This window comes from Carica papaya, chromosome 6 (genome assembly GCF_054855325.1).
Source record: "Carica papaya isolate Zhongbai chromosome 6, ASM5485532v1, whole genome shotgun sequence".
Taxonomy (NCBI): Eukaryota; Viridiplantae; Streptophyta; class Magnoliopsida; order Brassicales; family Caricaceae; genus Carica; species Carica papaya.
Genome location: NC_142314.1, coordinates 15,238,118 through 15,257,232, shown reverse-complemented (window position 1 = coordinate 15,257,232; position 19,115 = coordinate 15,238,118). Strand labels below are relative to the sequence as shown.

At 33.8% G+C, this 19,115-nt stretch overlaps 1 protein-coding gene and 1 pseudogene across 1 annotated transcript; one reads left to right on the top strand and one right to left on the bottom strand.

The window, feature by feature from the left end:
• Positions 1-234: 234 nt before the first annotated feature.
• On the bottom strand, positions 235-2,078 carry LOC110813881 (protein neprosin-like; annotated as a pseudogene).
• A 7,031-nt stretch (positions 2,079-9,109) lies between these two features.
• LOC110813889 (E2F-associated phosphoprotein) lies at positions 9,110-18,852 on the top strand. Its single transcript, XM_022041158.2, has 3 exons — positions 9,110-9,494; positions 10,575-10,740; positions 18,472-18,852. Exons 1-3 carry the CDS (start codon positions 9,437-9,439, stop codon positions 18,722-18,724), a joined length of 477 nt encoding a protein of 158 aa, XP_021896850.1. The 5' UTR covers positions 9,110-9,436; the 3' UTR covers positions 18,725-18,852.
• The last annotated feature ends 263 nt before the right edge of the window (positions 18,853-19,115 follow it).

Here is a 19,115-nt window from a genome sequence, read left to right as displayed (position 1 = left end):
CACTCTTTTAGTACTTATTAATGAATCATACTATACTTTTTTACTTCAAAAAATAATAATAATAATAATAATAATATTGAACCTTTCGTATACCCACAACAAATTACTTCTACCAACATTAACATCCATTTGTAAAGCCTGTGAAAAAACGTCTCTTCTCACCAACTTATAGTAAAGGAAGGAACCATATAGGTACAGCTTAACATCTTTTACTGACAGTAATGTTGGCACAGGTCTAATCCCTATAGTAACAGTTGAAATATTGTCAATTTTTCATCGGTATAATTCACATAAGAAAAATACGAGAATACATAATATTATTATTAACTAGGGACAATTAGGATTTTGGCCAGGGCCTCCGAAGTAAAATACAGGTTCACCTACAATTCCTTCCCTGTAATTCAAAGGATTGTAGCAGTAGTCTTCATCAGCCCAAGTGCCTACCCATTCAGGGTACTTGAAAGACTTGGAAAAATCCATAATCCGAGGGTGTGATATGAAACATGCAGATCCACGAAGTCCCGATGCAAATGATCCACTTCCCATTGCAGTCTTTGTGTGAGGAGTTTTCTTCACACTTTCACTATAAACTTGTCCTCCCCATTGAATTAGTGTAGCAGTATGGCTCAGATAATTAAACATACTTCCAGGCCAATACCCTACTCTTTCACCTCCAAACGTCAACCACCAATTTTTTGTGGCTTGATCTTGAAGGATGTTAATGGATATTTGATATTGCGGTCCGTGTTTAGACGATATCGGACTAAGTTTTGCACCAATAACTATCTTTCGGCTTATTTGCACAAATCCAGAGCAGAACACGTTAAAGCATCCAGTTGTTTTGTACCCATCTTTCTATGATTTCACAAAAAAGAACATGTAATAAATAAAATTAGGGTTTATAGTTCTTGACTTGATCTGTTATATATGTAGATGTACTCACTGTCCAGTATGCAAAAAATCGGGTATCTGAGTCACCATATAATTTTGGATTTACCTGGAAAAAGTAAATATATATATATATATATGTTAATGATTTTTTATTTGGCGCTTAAACATGAAAATGGAATAGAAATATACTAATTGAATTAGGAGTAATTACCACCCATCCTGCTTCTACACTTTCAAAATTATTACCAGGGCCAGCTTGCAGCCAAATCTGAGCTGTAGTATACTCATCTGGCCTTTGCACATATGGTTTCCAGACGTTTATGTCTGCTGAAGCTCCAATATAGTTATATCCAACTGTTACTAGGGTTGCAGACTGCAGGTTCACGAGAGGAGATTATGTAACTATATATAGTTTAACGTGTATATATATAAATATGAAAGGTTTCTTTTGAATGCATGTGGGTATTTTTAGGTAAACGTTATACTCACTGCACGATTGGGTAAAAACCCAATTGATACATTGTTCTGTGCTTCTGCACTTGGGTTAAAATGAAAGGAGCTACCATTTCTATTTCCTGTGATAAGCATATTTTTCTTCCCAACAGAAGAACCTCTTAGGGTTTTTCGGAAACGAATAATGGGAATTGTTCCTTCCGGACAACTTCCACTGGCTTGCCAAGTTTGAAAAGCCATTGCCACTGCCTGCTTAGAATTAGACTTATTTTCTTGTCTTGAAGTGTCTTCTGGTAAATTAAAACTGGGACGCATCTGAACATTACATCAACAATATTATCACATATATATAATTCAATATAAGGTATATTCGTGTGTACACTTTAGAGACAAGAAATTAATGGACCTGAATGGTGTGGTTTTTGAGTGCAGGATGATCAAAAGCAGGTTGTTTATGGATGTCTATACAGTCAATAATATCACCATCTTCGCTCTACAAAACACATGGATGAATAATAACAATTATCTACATCATTTTGTTGAATACAAGTTGAGAATATTATTTCGGTTACCTTAGTGGTCTTCAGGGAAATTTTACTGAGAGAATTTAATTTGTCAACTTTTGAAACTTGAGTTTTCCCCTGCACGACTCCATTACTGAGAAAAAATAAAACCAGAAGCGCATAAATCCCACTGCTCATTTTCTTCTCGAAAACAAAGAAAAATGGAGTGAAATAATTACAAGAATTCTTCACAGCGCACCCACACATACACAAAAGTGTGTTTATATATATATCCCAGTCAACTCCACTGTTAATGCTATTTCATCATTTTTGCATTAATATCTCAAATTTACCTGGAAATTAGCAGCCATACATGATCTTTATAATCTCATAACTTTAATTCGAAGAATATTTTTTTACTTTATTATAGTTAATACAATCATCTATTTCTGGATATCAAATATTATTTTCTATATATTGTTTAGTATTATGTTTTTGGAGATTAAATACCAAGATTTCTCTCACGTCCTTTTTCATATATATAAGATTCATTGAATTCTTTTCACCTATTTATACTCTATAACTAGAATTTCTACTAAGCACTTCATAAATTAACTACTGGAGATAGTTTTTCTTAAAATATGATAATAATAATAATAATAATAATAATAACAATAATAATATTTCACTCCCTTCAAGTAGTTTAAATGAAAATGTAGATTCAGAAAATTCTCAAATAATCAACATATTAAACCCATAAAGCCTTTGAATATCCTCTGAAAACCAAAGAAAATAAGAGCAATCTAGTAAATAATTTGGATAAAAATGAGTACTGACCATATTTGAATATTCAATTTAGAGACTTTATGTTAGACATCCCCTAAAATAACATACATGTGATATGCTGTCCAAGAAAAAGACTTACATAACAAACTATGTGATAAACAATCACAAATATTACATTTTAATTTTTCTTTTTGCAAAGAAGTTAATTGTACCATTTTTTATTTTTTATTTTTAAAAGATAAAGCTTCAGAAAAAAAATATATATTTTTTTTCTGTCACCCCCTCACCAAAAAAATTATTATTATTATTATTATTATTGTTGTCGTTATTGTTATTATTATTATTATTATTTGAATATGTGTTAGTGGTATAATTTTATGGAATTTCAAAATGGTAAGATTAACAACTTAATACAATGGATTGTGCGTAGAAATTATAATTTTCTTTTTTGCCCTCTATCTTATTGAATGTTATTGTTGCATTCTTTACTTATCGTGCTCCCTTTTGATAAATAGTTCTCTTGGGTTCATCTTTACATAGAAGAAGTGATCGAGATCAAAACTAGAGAGTGTTGAGTTTCAATCAATCATTAAGATTTATACGTGAGTTTATTGTGCATAAATTACTATCAATTTAATTGAACACAATTGAAAGTAATATGTTAAGGTTAAAGGGATATTAGACTTTAATGTTTCAAATAAAGTTTGAGCATTCTAATATGCAAAGACCAAAAGTGTTATTTTTTATTTTATTATTAGTGAAATTAGAAATAATAAAAATTTAAAAATATAAATAGACAGTTATGATCTCCAAATCACACGTAATTTTTTTTTTATTCTATTATTCTGTCACCAGAAATAGAAAAAGTGTAAAAATTCAAAAGATCAACTTGTTGAATTGAAAGATTTACCACAGAACGTGCAGATTTTTTCTGTCATATAGATTCAGGTACGCTTCCATTTCAGATATAATATCTTTAATTTAATATGAGCATAATAATTTAGATTCATATATAATTTTGTGAAATCCCTATAAATTGTATCGTATTATCCTCATATTGAATATTTGAGATTAAAAACTTTTCATATTCGGTATTTGGATTTTTTGCGGTAAAGTTTCGAATTCGATATATACTTTTTGTGAAAATTCTTATTGGATTTTTAAACAAAATAAAACAAATTTTTTTGGATTTTGGGATTCAGGCCGCGCGATTCCACGACCTCTTCATTGCATGATCGCGCGGCCTCGCAACGATTGGCTTAGGTGGGTTAACAAGTTGTGGCTAATAGCTGCCTCATAAAGAAAAAATTAAAAGAAAGGTGGCCTCATAATTTCAGCCTCGGTTTGCCGCCACTGATGGGACCATCGTGGTCATAGGATCGCACTAGTGAAGAGACTGCGACTGTTTAATTGTGAAAACGTGCATGACTGTGGAGGGGCAGGAGACATGGCAGCCAAATGATCCGTATTCCCCCCCCCCCTGGTGCTTCTTTATCAGGTCACGATAATCATTATTTGCTTGTTATAGTTACTTTTTTAATGAATCATTGCATGTGAGTACATAAGATGTAAAACAAAATTGACAAGTGAGAATTCTGCTTTATTTTTGCACAGACGATTAGGTTATATCTCCAAGAGGAGAATTAAAAGACTTGTGTCAGATAGAATTCTTGATACTCTTGACTTTACAGATTTTGACATATCTGTTAATTGCATCAAGGGAAAACATATAAAAATTAGGAGATTGGGTGCTAATAGGGTTATGGATGTATTAGAGCTTATACATGCTAACATTTGTGGATCATTCTATAGCTTCTTGGAATGGTCAACAATAATTCATAATATTCATATATGGCTATTATAGATATGACTATTTTTACCTTATTAATGAGAAATTACAGTCACTAGATTTGTTTAAGAATTTTAAAGCTAAAATTAAGAACCAACTCAACAAAAGAATTAAAGTTGTTAGATTTGACTGTGATGGTGAATACTATGGCAGATATGATGGATATGGTAAACAATGTTTAGGACCATTTGTTAGATTCCTAGAGGAATGCAGTATTGTCCCATAGCACATCGTGTCAGGTTCCCCTAGCATAAATATTATTGCTGAAATACAAAATAGAACGCATAAAGATATAATGAAAAGCATGATTAGTCATTCAACCTTACCTAAATCTCTCTAGAAGAAGTATTAAAGACCGCAACATATATATTCAACAGAGTTCCAACTAAAGCAACTGCAAAGACCCCTTATGAGTTTTGAACGAGTAAGAAATCTAGTTTAAAATATTTGCATATTTTAGGATGTCCAACTGAGGCCAGACCTTATACGTCAAATGAAAAGAAACTGGATTCAATAATAGTCAGTTACTATTTTGTTGGCTATTCTGAAAAATTCAGGGTTACAAGCTTTACAATTCGATAACTAAGTCAATTTTTAAGATAGAAAATGTCCAGTTCTTTGAAATGTTGAGTTTGCGAGGGGAGGGGCGGAGAGAAAGTTCGGGATCGTGTTTTTTAAGATGAATATATTGATGAATATTCCCTCAGTTGCTAGTGACAATGTTCAATATCATATTCTTACACTTGACATTGTTCAAGAAGCAATTTCAAACTACCTCCCGTGCATGTTTAAGAAGTTATTCCAAAAGAGCAAACTCTGCAAACTCAAGAATTAATGCTATTAAAAAGATCCACCAGAGAGAGGAGAAGTGCAATTCTGAATAATTACATTATATTTCTTTAAAAGCATGAGGTTGACATCGGAATGATGGAATATGATCCAATCAACTTTCGTCATGAAAAGCTCTAACTCTCAAAAGTAAATTGATGTCATGAATGGAGAGATTAAGTCCATGAAGGACAATGATGTATATAATCTTATCCCTTTTCCTGAAGGTGTGAAACTCATTGGTTGCAGATAGATATTTAAGACCAAGAGGTATTTAAAAGGTGATATGGAGAGGTACAAGACTCGTTTTGTCATTAAGGGCTTTACACAGAAAGAAGATATCAATTATAAATAGACTTTTTCTTCAGTTTTATCGAAAGACTCTTTCAAGACTATAATAGCTTTGATCTTGAGTTACATCATATGTATGTTAAGATAGTGTTTCTCCATGGTGATATTGATGAGATAATTTTTATGGTACAACTAGAAAATTTTATCAAATAGTTTGTAAATTAAAAAAATTCATCTATTAATTTAAGTAGGCTTTTAGTCAATAGTATCAAAAAATTTATCGAGTTGTCATCTCGTTAAATTTTGAGATAAATATAATAGATGATTGTATATATCATAAGTTCAGTTAGAGTAAATATATTTTTCTGGTTTTATATGTCAATAACATACTACTTGTCAGCAATGATATAGATTTATTGCACGACATTAAGAGATTTCTGACAAAGAAATTTGAGATGGAAGATTTTAGGAATGCCTCTTTTATATTAAGAATTTAGATAGATTAGGATCGCTCTCGAAGTATTCTTAAATTATCACAAAAGAGTTATATCAAAAAGATTCTGCAGCTATAGAAAGTCTTATATATGCATAGATTTATACATGTCCAGATATTGCATATATTATTGGAATGTTATGGAGATATTTGAGCAATCCATGTATGGATCATTAAAAAGTAGTCAAACGCATCATGCGATATCTGCAGATAACGAAAGACTACATACTCACATACAAGAGGTCAGATTAGTTAGAGATCATTAGTTATGTTGATTATGATTTTGTTGGATACTAAAATAATAGGAGATCCACGTCAAGCTATATCTACTTATTTGTTTCAGGAGCTACTTCATGGAAGAGTGATAAGTAAACACTCATAGCCTCTTCCATCATAAAAACAGATTTTATAACATGTTATGAGGCGTTCAATCATAGAATATGACTGCAAAATTTTTTCATTGGGTTGCGCATTATAGATGACATTGAAAAATCATTAAAGATTTTTTGTAACAATAAGTCTACATTATATATTCCATTAATAATAGGAGTTTAATGAAGTCAAAACATATAGAGATCAAATTTCAAGTTGTTAAAGAAAGAGTTCAAAGTAAATAGATATTAATAGAGCACTAAAAGATTACCACCCAAGGTCTTTCATGAGCACATTACTCATATAGGGGTTGTATCTCTTGAGGATGTATAGTTTCAATAGAAGCTTTGTACTATAGTTGTTTTTATGATATAGACATGTCTTGAGTTTTGTATTTTGGATATGGTTTATATATTTGCGAATTAATTTCAATTATATTGACTTAGTTTATATTTTATCTCTGAATTTGCTTAACGTTGATATAACTAACGTTTAAGGTAGGACCAATTTGAAATAGTCATGCTCGGGTCACATATCATATAATTTTCATGTTGCACATCCATGTTTGATCCATATTATTAGGTTATATTGATATACGTGACTATTGATGGGTTTAGCTACAACAGTTGTAGCGAAAACCACTTTGCTCCTATATTGATGTGATTGATGGACCAAATTGTTTAGAGATGCATTCAAGTATTAATAATAAAATTATGAGTACTCATAAAGTTATTAATGCACAATTATAAGGTGACACATATAGCTCAAGTGAGATATTATTGGATTTCAATCAACCATGTAGGGTTATATGTGGGTTTATTATGAATAACTATCAATTTAATTAGACTTTGTTAAAAGTGATCTGTTATGGTTAAATGGATATTAGATTTTAATACATCAAATAAAGTATGAACCTTTTTATATGCATAGACTAAAAGTATTATTTCTAATTTTACAATTGATCAAATTAAAAATAATGAAAATTTAAAGATATAAATAGGTAATTATGGTCCACAAATCACATATGGATGAGAGTATGAGAGTTTCAAATGACTACATGTTAATTTGAAAGATCTAATGCAGAACATGCATATTTATTTTGCTATTAATTTAGGTATATTTCTGTTTCAAATCTAATATCTTTGATTTGAACTGAACATGTTGATTTAGATTCAAATTTAATTTTATGAGAATTCGTTGAAATTCTAATTTTATTTTTGTCTTTCTTTTCTTTTCTATTTTGATGTATGTTGAATCCCACCTCATATCTAATTTGCAAACATTATTTATTGAATTTTATTTTTAAATAAATGTCAAATACACATATTCGAACAAAAACTAAGTTTTTAAAATTTACATATAAAATTGTAATTAAAATAATAAGCCATCATAGAATAAGTGCATAATATCTTCCCATTTTGTACTTTTTCATCAAAAAATTCTAGTCTAGTTATTAGTGTCTAAATCTCATTTATAATAATATGGTGACAACTCCTTAAGCAATAAAAAAAATAAAAACAAAAAGAGAAAAAAAAAATAATAGTAAAGGGAAGAAGAAAATAGATGAAAACTTAATCATTAAAAAATATTTCTCATAAATTTTACTTAATGTTAGTGTTGTGACACCCGATGTATAATGAACATATACTAGAGGTGAGTAGTCGTAAAGAGCTTAGAGAGGAAACATTTGTATCATTGTATAAAAGCTTATATTGTATCAAAATTCGACTAAGGACAACCAATTAGACTATAAAAAATGTTATTCATGGCACATGCATCCTAAGTAGGTCTGTAAACACCACTTTACCACCTCAATTTGGAGATCCATTTGTGGATGGTAAGTTGTTGAAGATTGATTGATTGCAACCCTTTGAAATTAAAAAATTTCCTGTGAAAAAAAAAAAAAAAAAACTAATGAAGATAAGCTCTCTATCACTTACCATGTTCTCAAGTAGTTCATGGAGTTCAAATACTGTATTTAAATATTGAATTGTCTAAAATATTCCTCCCATGTTGGCTAGTTACCTTTTCAGTTTATCATGAGTATCTAATCTCATTCCAAAGCCTTTTCCTCCAAATTACAATGAAGCAATCCTGACTTTCTATTCTTCCACTGTCCCCTCCCACTTGTAGTGTCATTCAGTTTTGTATAACCATCCTCTAAAATTGCCTATGTTCATCAAATCGTGGATTATCCAGCCAGAATTTCATTCCCTCTACTGGCTCTTCAGCCTATAACATGTTCTCTCCACGTTTGCCTACGTTACTTTTTTATTCTTGTAATATTGCTCCTTTTATGTCCATATTTTCTTTTACCACTATTATTGTTTTGATTGGACTCCATTTGATCACTAGTTAGGTAAAGACATGAGTAGTTGCTTTACCTCCCTCAATTCTTCTTTCATCCATGTCGTTCCTTTACACCTTCCATTTCTTGATCCATTTTCTTTTCTAAGTCCCCTATTTATTTGCCTATTTCTGCCATTCTTTTCGATTTTTGCATCTGGGTGTCCTCTATAATATTTATGAAAAGTAAAACTTGATTTGATACTACTGATATACTTAGACAAAAAATATATATATATATATATATATATATAAAAGATAAAACGTGAAAGAGAAGACACAAAGGAGAAACAATTTGGTTTATCATTCTTAGATGTCGAGTTTACCATTTAGTCAAGTATTTATGCCCGATTTAGGATTATACCGCAGCTATTTCTTATGGCGGTTAAAGAACGTTTCCATTATTATTAATCACAAATTCCGTATTCCTTTTTCCACACTTTTTTTTTTTTTTTGAATCAAAAAAAAAAAAAGAATTGAAATCGGTTAGGCTTGGCGAGCAGCTTCTTTGCGATACTCGTATAATTTTTGTTTTATACAAGATTAATTAATTAAAGGGAGAGTTGCTACGTTCAAGAAACAGATAGATGCTTTAGGGAGTGAGAGTCCTAGTGCGAAGGATATATGGAAGAAGACGTTACAAAGCACAACGTAGGTTCACCTGCAACTTCACAGCAAACTGGTATTTTTCCTACCTTCTATGATGCGCATAGAACAAGCTGCTAGGGCATACATTCTCTACTTCTTATACAATATATGAATCTCTGCTTATGAATCAATGGCAGAGTCTCTCTTCTATAAATTCTTGTTTTTGAACATCAAATTACTTCATACTTGTCGTTACCGGCTATATATTTTATTGACTCTCTGTTCAATTTACCAATTTCGCTTAAATATCGTTGATGTCGTGGTGAAATCACTTAATTGAAGAACTTGCTCTAACTAGCATTACAAAATCCTTCTTTCTATCGTTTTTCCCCTTTGTTTTGGGAGCTCGAGATTAATTCTTTTTTCATCGTCGGCTTGATTAGTTTGCTGGTGTTCTGTTTATCACTTTCGTGGTATTCATATTCGCTAGTTTCAGTCAACTGGTACTTTTGTGGTTTTACCATAAGAATTAAATGATGCATTTACATCGTCTTGTGTTTTTAGCAAATGGTCAATTAGAATAAACGTTATTGGGTCAAAAGTTCTGATGCCAACAAAAGAGAGTTTCTTCTCCTTGTTTCACAGCTAAATGTAGAATCAGAGTTTATTGCAGAAGATAATCTTAATTGATTAAGTTAACTCACAAATTTTGTTTTGGGATGCATTATCTTGTTCTTGTTATGCAATTATACTTGGTGATTTCGTACATGCAAGATTTCTAACATATGGAATGCATTATGACTTGACATTCACCAATTGATTAGCACTATACTTGTAAGGTGGATGTCAGTCAAAACCATCAAATTTTGTTTTCTTAGCTTCCCATCATTTTCAACCAAGAAGCAGAGGCTCCAAGTCCAGTTTTTGTATTCTTTAACTACTTACGGGATGAATACATAATGTTTTTTGTGTGTGTTTTTTACCTTCTTTTCTTCTGGAAATATTGAACTCTTGTGATATTTTGCTATTCTTTGTAACTGAAGCTTTCAATTGAAAGTTAAATTTAGATATGTATGTGCCAAAGAAAATAAAAAATGATGGGTTTTTCTATTTCTTTAATATATAATAACTGAAATATGATCCATGAATACTTAAAGTTGACTTTACTCTACAGTTTCTGATGATGATGAAATAGACTACTCCATGAAGCCAGAATTCTATGATCCAGATCTCGATGATAAGGATGAATCATGGATGCATAAAAGAAGAGGAGGGCGTACTTCTGATGCTGTGCTTAGTTGCCCAGCTTGTTTTACCAGTCTTTGTTTTGAGTGCCAAAGGTATGGGAATCAGTTTTCATATATTTTCATGCAATTGAATTAATGCATCATAACTTTTCTGTTTTGACTTCTGCCTTTGATCCGTATATTTGTGCAATCTTCAGCTTTTCTTTATACGTGTTGACGAAGGATAGCTATCAATGTCTTGTTTTGTATTGTTGATTGGTGGTAATTCTTTTGCATAGAAATTTGTTTGCAGCAATAAGTATTAAGTTTTTGTTCTTTTTACTTTCTGTCTCTCTCTTTCTACATTTGTGCAATCATCTTTTTTTTTTTTCCCTCTTGGTGAATGGAGTGGTATATTTTTAAGGTTTAAGTAGCAATCTTAGTTAGCAAAATGGTATCCCTTTACTGTTGATTGCTAGAATCTTGTATGAGCCTGATTAAACTTCTCAAAATTATCTTCCTCGTATTCTCTCTTAGTATAATCTTTTTCTCCTTATCAAATATAGTTCTCTAAATTACTTATCATTATGCTTCCAATTTACAAAATAATTCTTGTCAAACACTTATGTCAGTAAGAATGCTGATACAATAATTTATAAACATACATGCAAGTACAAACAAGCTGCAGTTTATACATTTAAGTGGAGTGATCTAAAAAGGAAAAAACTTAATCAACAACCTCATGTTCTAAGCACAATTAAATAAGTGAGGGACTTTCTCAACAGAAATGAAAGATTCTTAAAATTAGTTTATAACTTAATTTGTGAGTATATGGAACAGCCAACAATTAATTCCTCTTTTCTTGTCATATCTTACCACCAGATGTGAGCTCAAACGGGCATTTGGCTTTCTTAATCTGTGGACACCTCAAATTTAAACCATCTATTTTTTACTGGCAGCCCCTTGTTTTAAGGTTAGGTGAAATTGTTGTTGACAAAAGTCTGGTTTAGCTTAGTTTAATAATTAGCCATAAGGTTTTGGCTGTGTAAATGTAACGGCCCCGAAAATTAAAAGGAAACGTATATATAGAAATTTTAAGTGCGGAAGCGAAATAAAATATTATGATTAACATTCCTTACACAATAATCAAAATGTATTAAACGTATGAAAGAATAAACTAACTAAAGTAAATAATAGAAATGAATACTATAAGGAAAACTATAAAATTTTTAGGCATCTACTCGCCGTCTTCCTGCGGAACGAGCTCGGGAACCAAGTCCTCCTGATATGAAATGGATAAGTAAGGAATGAGTTACATTACCTCAGTAAAGATATCACACTATCTCACTGTCACAGAAGTAAAGGTTTGTAGAAAACAAAAACGACCAATGGAGTATAATTTATAACAAATTCATTTATGAATAATAAAACCCTTTACTGTTCACTTACTTCAGTGATATTCATGAAAACAACTTATGAAAACAATAACATTATAGTATCATGAAATCATACGCACTTTGTAACATAACACATGTCATACTTTTAATATTTCAATCATCAGGTAACAAATTTCCTCTTTTACCAGACTACCAGTATCCATGTGGATCCATAGGGGTTCCCATTACACGTGAACCATTCACCTTGATAACTTAACTCCAGGGTTCGTAGAGCTATTTACTCGATTGCAGACATTTCTGGAACACCTCTAACAGAGGGACAAATAGTCAATTTTGAAAGAACTTATTGTCAACCTCTTTCAGATATGAATCTATCTGATTCAGAAGAGAAGAACTTGCATCAGTATCTCAATTTCAATTCCCCCATACCCCGTCCGGTATGGGCGCCAAAACCATAACCCTCAATACCCCGTCCGGTATGAGGGTGAAGCGGGCTGTCCCCATACCCCGTCCGGTATGAGCGCCAAAACATTTAAAGTCTCCATACACCATCCAGTATAAGAGACAACGTTTCCGGTAGGGTTCTCTATGGATCCGGTCTGTCCACCATCTCTCAGGATATCTAGTGAGTCTGTCGACTTATCCATTTATCAACTCACATACCTTTTTTATTTTTCCTTAGTTTTCTGTTTTTCACATAATCATGAATATTTAAACCAGTAACGAGCATTCAACAAGGCAGACATATCATCGGATTCACAAATCAAGGTATAATGAAGTAAACAGTGATTCAAGCATTCAAAACCATAAAATAAATAGATCAGATACCATAATGCATTTAAAACCGTAAAATAATTAAAACAGCAACTGACCGAAAATATATCAGATTCGAGCTCCATTAGCAACCTTAATCAATTATGCATATCTATTAATTCATAAAGTACTGTTTTATTATTTATTAAGTTTTAATGCCGTGATAGCAAATAGGGTGAGAGATTCTTATTTGATTCGAAATCTAAAATCGTTTTTTCACTATGCCTACGGGCAATCCCTAAATTCTTTGAATTTCTTACCGGGAACTGAAATACACTTCTGATACCTGCACATGTCTCTAAAAAACTCCAAATCAGATCCAGGGCCTCCTCAGCCAATTTCGGAATTCCGGCATGACGGCTCCGCCGTGCTCCAGCGAAGGCACCGCCGCCCACGTCGGCGATTCGCCTTGGTTGACTGTTTTCGGCCATTTCCGGCTGAATTCAGCCAAACTAGCACCAGTTCTTACGAGAAAACACACGTAAGGCCCTTGGTAGGCCAAAAAAATACACAAAACCGAGACTTACTGGCGGCGGAGCTCTCAGGTGCGGCGGCTCCTCCGGCGCGAGTCGCGATTTGGCGTTTTGCTCCGGTTAACCTATAGAGGAAAGGACGGTGGTCACAGTGGTATAAAACTTACATCGAATGGAAATCGGGAAGGGCCTCATTGGAGGTAAAAATCGAGAAAACCCGCGGCGGCGCCGCTGGGCTTTGTCGGCGTTTTCTGGCCAATTGGCCGGTGGTTTGGCTCCGATTTGGCCACAAGTGGGTTCAACATCGAAATCCGAGCCAAGGGAAGAAATTTTACCTCATTTGGCGGCCGGAAAGTGCTCCGATGCGGCGGCGGGTGGCGGCGGTCGGTTCCTCCGGTGGCTAGGCTGTCTTCTCCGGCGAGGGCTCTGGCGGCTAAGTTTTGGGGTTGGGTGTGGATGAGATTATTTATAACCTTCTCTTTTTAATTTGAGCCGTCCATTACGATTTAATCTAACCCGTCCGATCGCGATTAAATTAAAAATAAATCTGAGCCATCCATTGCGACGCGATCTGAACCGTCTGTGCGTGATTCAATCTGGGCCGTCCGCACTCGTGTAATCTGAGGCGTCCGTGCACGCGGGAACGGATCTCACCTGTCCGATCGCACGCACGCGGATTGCCTATGTGGCTCCGTTCTGCGTGGCCTCCCGCGTCAGCGTCTCTGCCACGCAGCGTGTCCTGGTTGGCCGGAGTTGCTGACCGGTCTACTGACGTGGCGCAATTTTTCTAAATTGCGTTTTGACATTCGTTTTCCAATTTTCTTTTCAAAAACACTCCCAGAATCCGAATTTTTACCATTTTTTTTCAAAATTGTTTTTAATTAAATTCAAAAAATAATTTTACCCATTTTTATCATTATCATTATTTTTATTTCTATTAAATTAAATTAAACTAAATTAAAACTATATATTATTACTAAAAAAATCAATTATAAAAATTAAAATAAAATAAAATAAAAATAATTCCAATAATAAAAATAAAAATAGGATTAGGGTGTTACAGTAAATTAGGGCTAACAATTGTAAACAGGCCCACTCAAAAACATACACTATGTATATTAAAGCCGAAGGATGTAGCAGCAGCATCCTGATACTGCATCACCACCCTAATTATGATGGTTATTGGAGTAAAAGTAGAACATTATTAGTACTCATGTCCTCATTGTATTCTTTATTTAGCTTTAAAATTTGTTATTGCATCTATTAAAAAAATTATAAATCTTTTTCAACCCCTTCTTTTGCTGTAAGAAATTTAGTTTTCTTTTTGGGAGAATAAGATTTATATGATCGTAATGGGTCTTTTATTCTGCTGATAATAATAGTTTTCTTTTATTTTGACCTTTTTTTTTCGTTATTATGGTTAAAAATACTATGTTGCTCAGACATGGGGGTAGGCGTCCAACATTTGTATCGGTATTAGAGTGTCTGATTTCGAAGTTATCATAGTAAAAAAATGAGGACTTAATAGATAGAAACTCGACAATTAGGTAGAGGTGTTTTGGTTTGCTTGATGTGAAAGATAATTATTATTGGTGTATATGGAAGCTAAGACAATGCTATAATGACAAAATCCAGCCTTTTGTTCCAGTACAACGAGAAAAAGAAAGGGCAGCCTAGTGGAAGGTCAAATGAGATGTCATTGGTAATATTATGGTGTATTAAGGAGAATAAATGATATGTTAAGTGAGAGAGTAGGTCAATAGTATTATATGTAAAATGATGTGTTGAGTGTAGACATGTGTATTAAGGGAAATAACTCTAGACGAGGACAAGAGGGCAATTAACTCTGGAAATAATTTCCGGTAACTACTCTATCTCTTGTATAAATATAGGTTGTCTTCTTTCACAGATTTGGGAGTTCAGAAGAAATTTATGAAAAAAAAAGTGTTGAGTATTTTTTTACCCAAGAAATCTTCGGGTTCTCTCTTAATGAACGCATACTATTACTAAAAATGAGAGATTGTTGGGTTCTTTCTTAACGAGACCGTAGTATTAACAAAAATCAGAGATCAATACGTTCTTTCTTAATGAGCCCATACTGTTAAGAAAATCGCGTAACGAGATCTGTGAATCGGGACCGTAATATGAGACCAAGCAGCATCACACATTTCAAGGTAAAGGTTCATGCCAATGATCCCTAGGAGTACAGAACGTTTGTGTTGTGATCATTTGAGTTTCACAAGGAGACCTCATTATTTTGTCTCATGTTATGAACCCGAAGGCCACCCACATCCTTGGACAACAAATCTTATACCACTTGGTTAAGTGGATTTTCCTATTCCTAGCTTCAGAGCCATAAATAAAGTCTATCAAGCATGTCTAGAGATTAGTCACCATGTAGGTAAGAGGGTAGTCAATATGGAGAGTCAACAAAAGAGCTTCTTTGAGTTATTCGCCAAAAGAGCCTTCTTCAAGCTAGGAGAGAGTCAGCAAGCTACCGAAGGCAAAGCTCTATTTTTAATTGATAAAGAAAGATTTCATTCTATTAAAAATTTTCGAAAGATTTATTAGAATCTATATCCATTCTTGGCTGGAGATACTGGACTCGCCATGCAATCTCCAACACTTGTCTTTGGTGTGTGTGGGCTTTTACAGAAGGCACTAAAGACTATCCATGCTATCTACTCCTTGAGTTGGGTTCTCAGTGTGGCTTACTTCTTTTAATTCTTGATGAGATTTGGAACCTTGTGATATCAAGGCTAAATCATTAGTGGAGCAAGGTTCTAGCATGATCCCTCTTGTATTTTCTTCTGATGTTATAATGGAAATTATCTTATTGAGTGATAAAATTTCCTATTTTTCTAAGATTTGGATTTGTATTTGATCAGGGTTTAGTCCTGCCGACAATTAACATGCACGATTTTTTCCTACAAACTTTTTGAAATGAGCTACATCTCTGTTGCAATTCATTGTCAGACTGTGGTATTGGTCTAGTTTCTGCCATCAGTTTTTTATATGTTAAAATAATCATTTATTGACTTTGTGCCCTTATTTCATAAACTATATCTTCACCGTCAGCTCATAAGTTTGTGTAACGTCCTTGATTTCGAAGAAGATTTTGCCAATTGCATCCCACAACGCCTTTATTGTGGGGAGGAAAATTACAGTTTTACTTATTTTTAGAGTCATAGAGTTTCAGAGTGATGCCATAATTGTTGAATCATCTTCATCTTAGGCATTGAATGTAGACTCTCTGGGTTCCGGTCCGATACCTAAAAGGTGAATGAGCTTCCATTTTCCCTTTAGGATGCTTCCAATTAATTGAACCATCTCATATAGTCTTTTTCTGTGAACTGATAGGCAGGCTAAGTTGGTTGAAATTCGTAGGTGGAATTTTCCATGTGATAATATGCTCCAATATTTTGAGATTTTATATTCGACTCTTTTAAGAATTGAATGGTAATTAAAGAAAAAATTATCATAAGAATTTTATTCAGGCACGTGGCTGCATAAAGAGAAACACTAGGAAGAATGCTAGTTTTGCATTGAGTCACTAAGTCAACTTGGACCAGGAACTCACTAAGTCAACTCATTGAGTCAGCTTGGCGATTCCTCACCCCTTTAAACCTAACCACCTTTACTTGATTCCGCTCAGTTTAGATCTGAACAGAAGGCACGAGCGCGGCAGAGGGCAGAGGTACGAGCACAAGGGCACAACAAAACAGATCAGCGGCCAATATGCACACATCTGTGCACATAGAGTCACAACAGAGACGAGCTAGGATTGTGCGACTACGTTTGCCAGCCATTTGCATCTACATTTGGAGTGCGCAATAGATGGTGCCGCATTTGACGAGCTAGGTTTCACGACAGATGGTGTCGAAACTACAACTGGGATGGACAAATGGTTTCATGTCTGTGTCTAGTCGCGAGTTGGCCATGATTGCATCTGGTTGCAGTAGGTGACATTGCAGCCATGGCCACATTTGATCGGTATCTGTGTGGTAGAGAGGAACATAGAGGGAAAAGACTATGGCAAAGGGGTGGTCTGCGACTAGATGCACGACTGAGGGGTTCTAGCATTGGCAATGAAGGCCAGTTTGGCTGCTGGTGGTGGCCGGTAGTGGTGGTTGGTGGCTAGTCTACAGTGGCTAGGTATGAAGGCTAACCTAACCCTTCTAGGGTTTTTTCTTGTTTATTTCAGCAATTAAAACCGAATATGGTTTGTAAAAGAGTTTAGAGTTTCTTTAACATAGAACTCTGGTACTATGTTAAGAATAGTTTAATGGGTATTTTATTAAAACTTGTGGTCTTATATATAAAGGCTTTCTTGTACAGAAAAAAAAAAACAGGCAAGTAATTATAAAAGATGTAATTTACCATCCTTATAATCTTTGACCTAATTTACCATCTATTTAAAACATAGTAATCAATTAATGAGGTCAGATGTAAGAACAGTTTTTCCTTAGTATTGTTTAAGAATATGGTTTTGAAGTAAAAAGGCTCGAGTTCTAGCAAGTAAGTAACTATTTTTCTTTTTTACTATTCCATTTTGTTGTGGAATGTGAACACAAGATATTTATGAATAATTCCTTCCTGATTGAAATATGTATAGAGGGTTTGATTGAAAAATATCAGGCTTTGTTAATTCTAAACTTCTTAATGTGAACTTCAACTTAGGTTTTGATCATATTATGAAAGTGTAGAAGGACAACTCACATCATCTTTAGATTTAAGCAAAAGTATCTTGGTGATAGTACGGAAGTAAGAGAAACTTGGGGACTCAAATTATGTTTTTGTAGGTAATAATTATTGGAGGATAAAAGAGTAAAGAGATAATACATGCAATGTCAGCCGCCCTTAAGTTTTGTTTACTTCTATGAAAAATGAATAAAAAGAGAATTTATCAACAAGTAATATTGATTTTGATGAAAAGCTTGTTATACTCAACTGAAGCATGATAATGCTTAATCTTTTGCACATATGGCTATCTTGTATGGAAGCACATCTTAACACATTTTTAGGAAATTGTCAACCTGAAGTCGAGGTGCTTGTTATTTGAGTAATTTTTAACTGCGTCTAGTGCCATTCGTGTGCGTAAGATAACCATGCTTGATAAGCATCCATCTGTAGAAGGAATTAAGTATGCGAAGATTTTGTAGGCATGAGAAGTACGTGACCCAATATCGAGCAATTTTTGTTGTTAATTGCAAGATTGGAACTGGAAAAATAAGACAGAACAATGTTAAGTCAGGAAGGGGCAAAAGGAGGAGAGAATCTGGGGAGGATGGAACAGATGCTGGTGGTGGTGAGACATTCAAGCCAGTCAACTGTGCGATCTGCTCAACAGAGGTTGGCGTAATGGGCACTGATGAGGTTTATCATTTCTTCAATGTTATCCCAAGTGAGTCTTGACATTTTCGGTCATTTTCATATTGGGATGAGCTGATTATCTCAAGTTTCTACTATGATAAAAAAAACCTTCTACTGAATGTTTATGTTCCCTGAACTCCTTGAATGAATGTGATGTTTGTTGTTGTAAATCTAATGTCTCCTCTTTGGGACTTCTCTCTATGGCCTGATAGTCATCCATACTATACGTATATACAATGATCTCGTGTTGTGGGTAATCTGGCACAATGACACATCTGCTTTTAGTAGTAGAGCAAATAACAAGGCTGTCCTTGGGGGCAGATGAAGCTAAACATGTCCTGCTAGGTGGCCCAACTCAGCGGCTGCAGCATTCCCCCCCCCCCATCTAATCCCTTGTTGTTTGGGATTAATAAGTCCACTGTGCTAAAACCAC

Bases quoted from the DNA above. Each gene is read 5' to 3' on its own strand.
- LOC110813889 (XM_022041158.2), top strand. From the start codon at position 9,437: ATGGAAGAAGACGTTACAAAGCACAACGTAGGTTCACCTGCAACTTCA. The intron at 9,495-10,574 runs GTATTTTTCCTA...TTTACTCTACAG, and splicing joins TGCAACTTCACAGCAAACTG to TTTCTGATGATGATGAAATA. The intron at 10,741-18,471 runs GTATGGGAATCA...AAGATTTTGTAG, and splicing joins CTTTGTTTTGAGTGCCAAAG to GCATGAGAAGTACGTGACCC.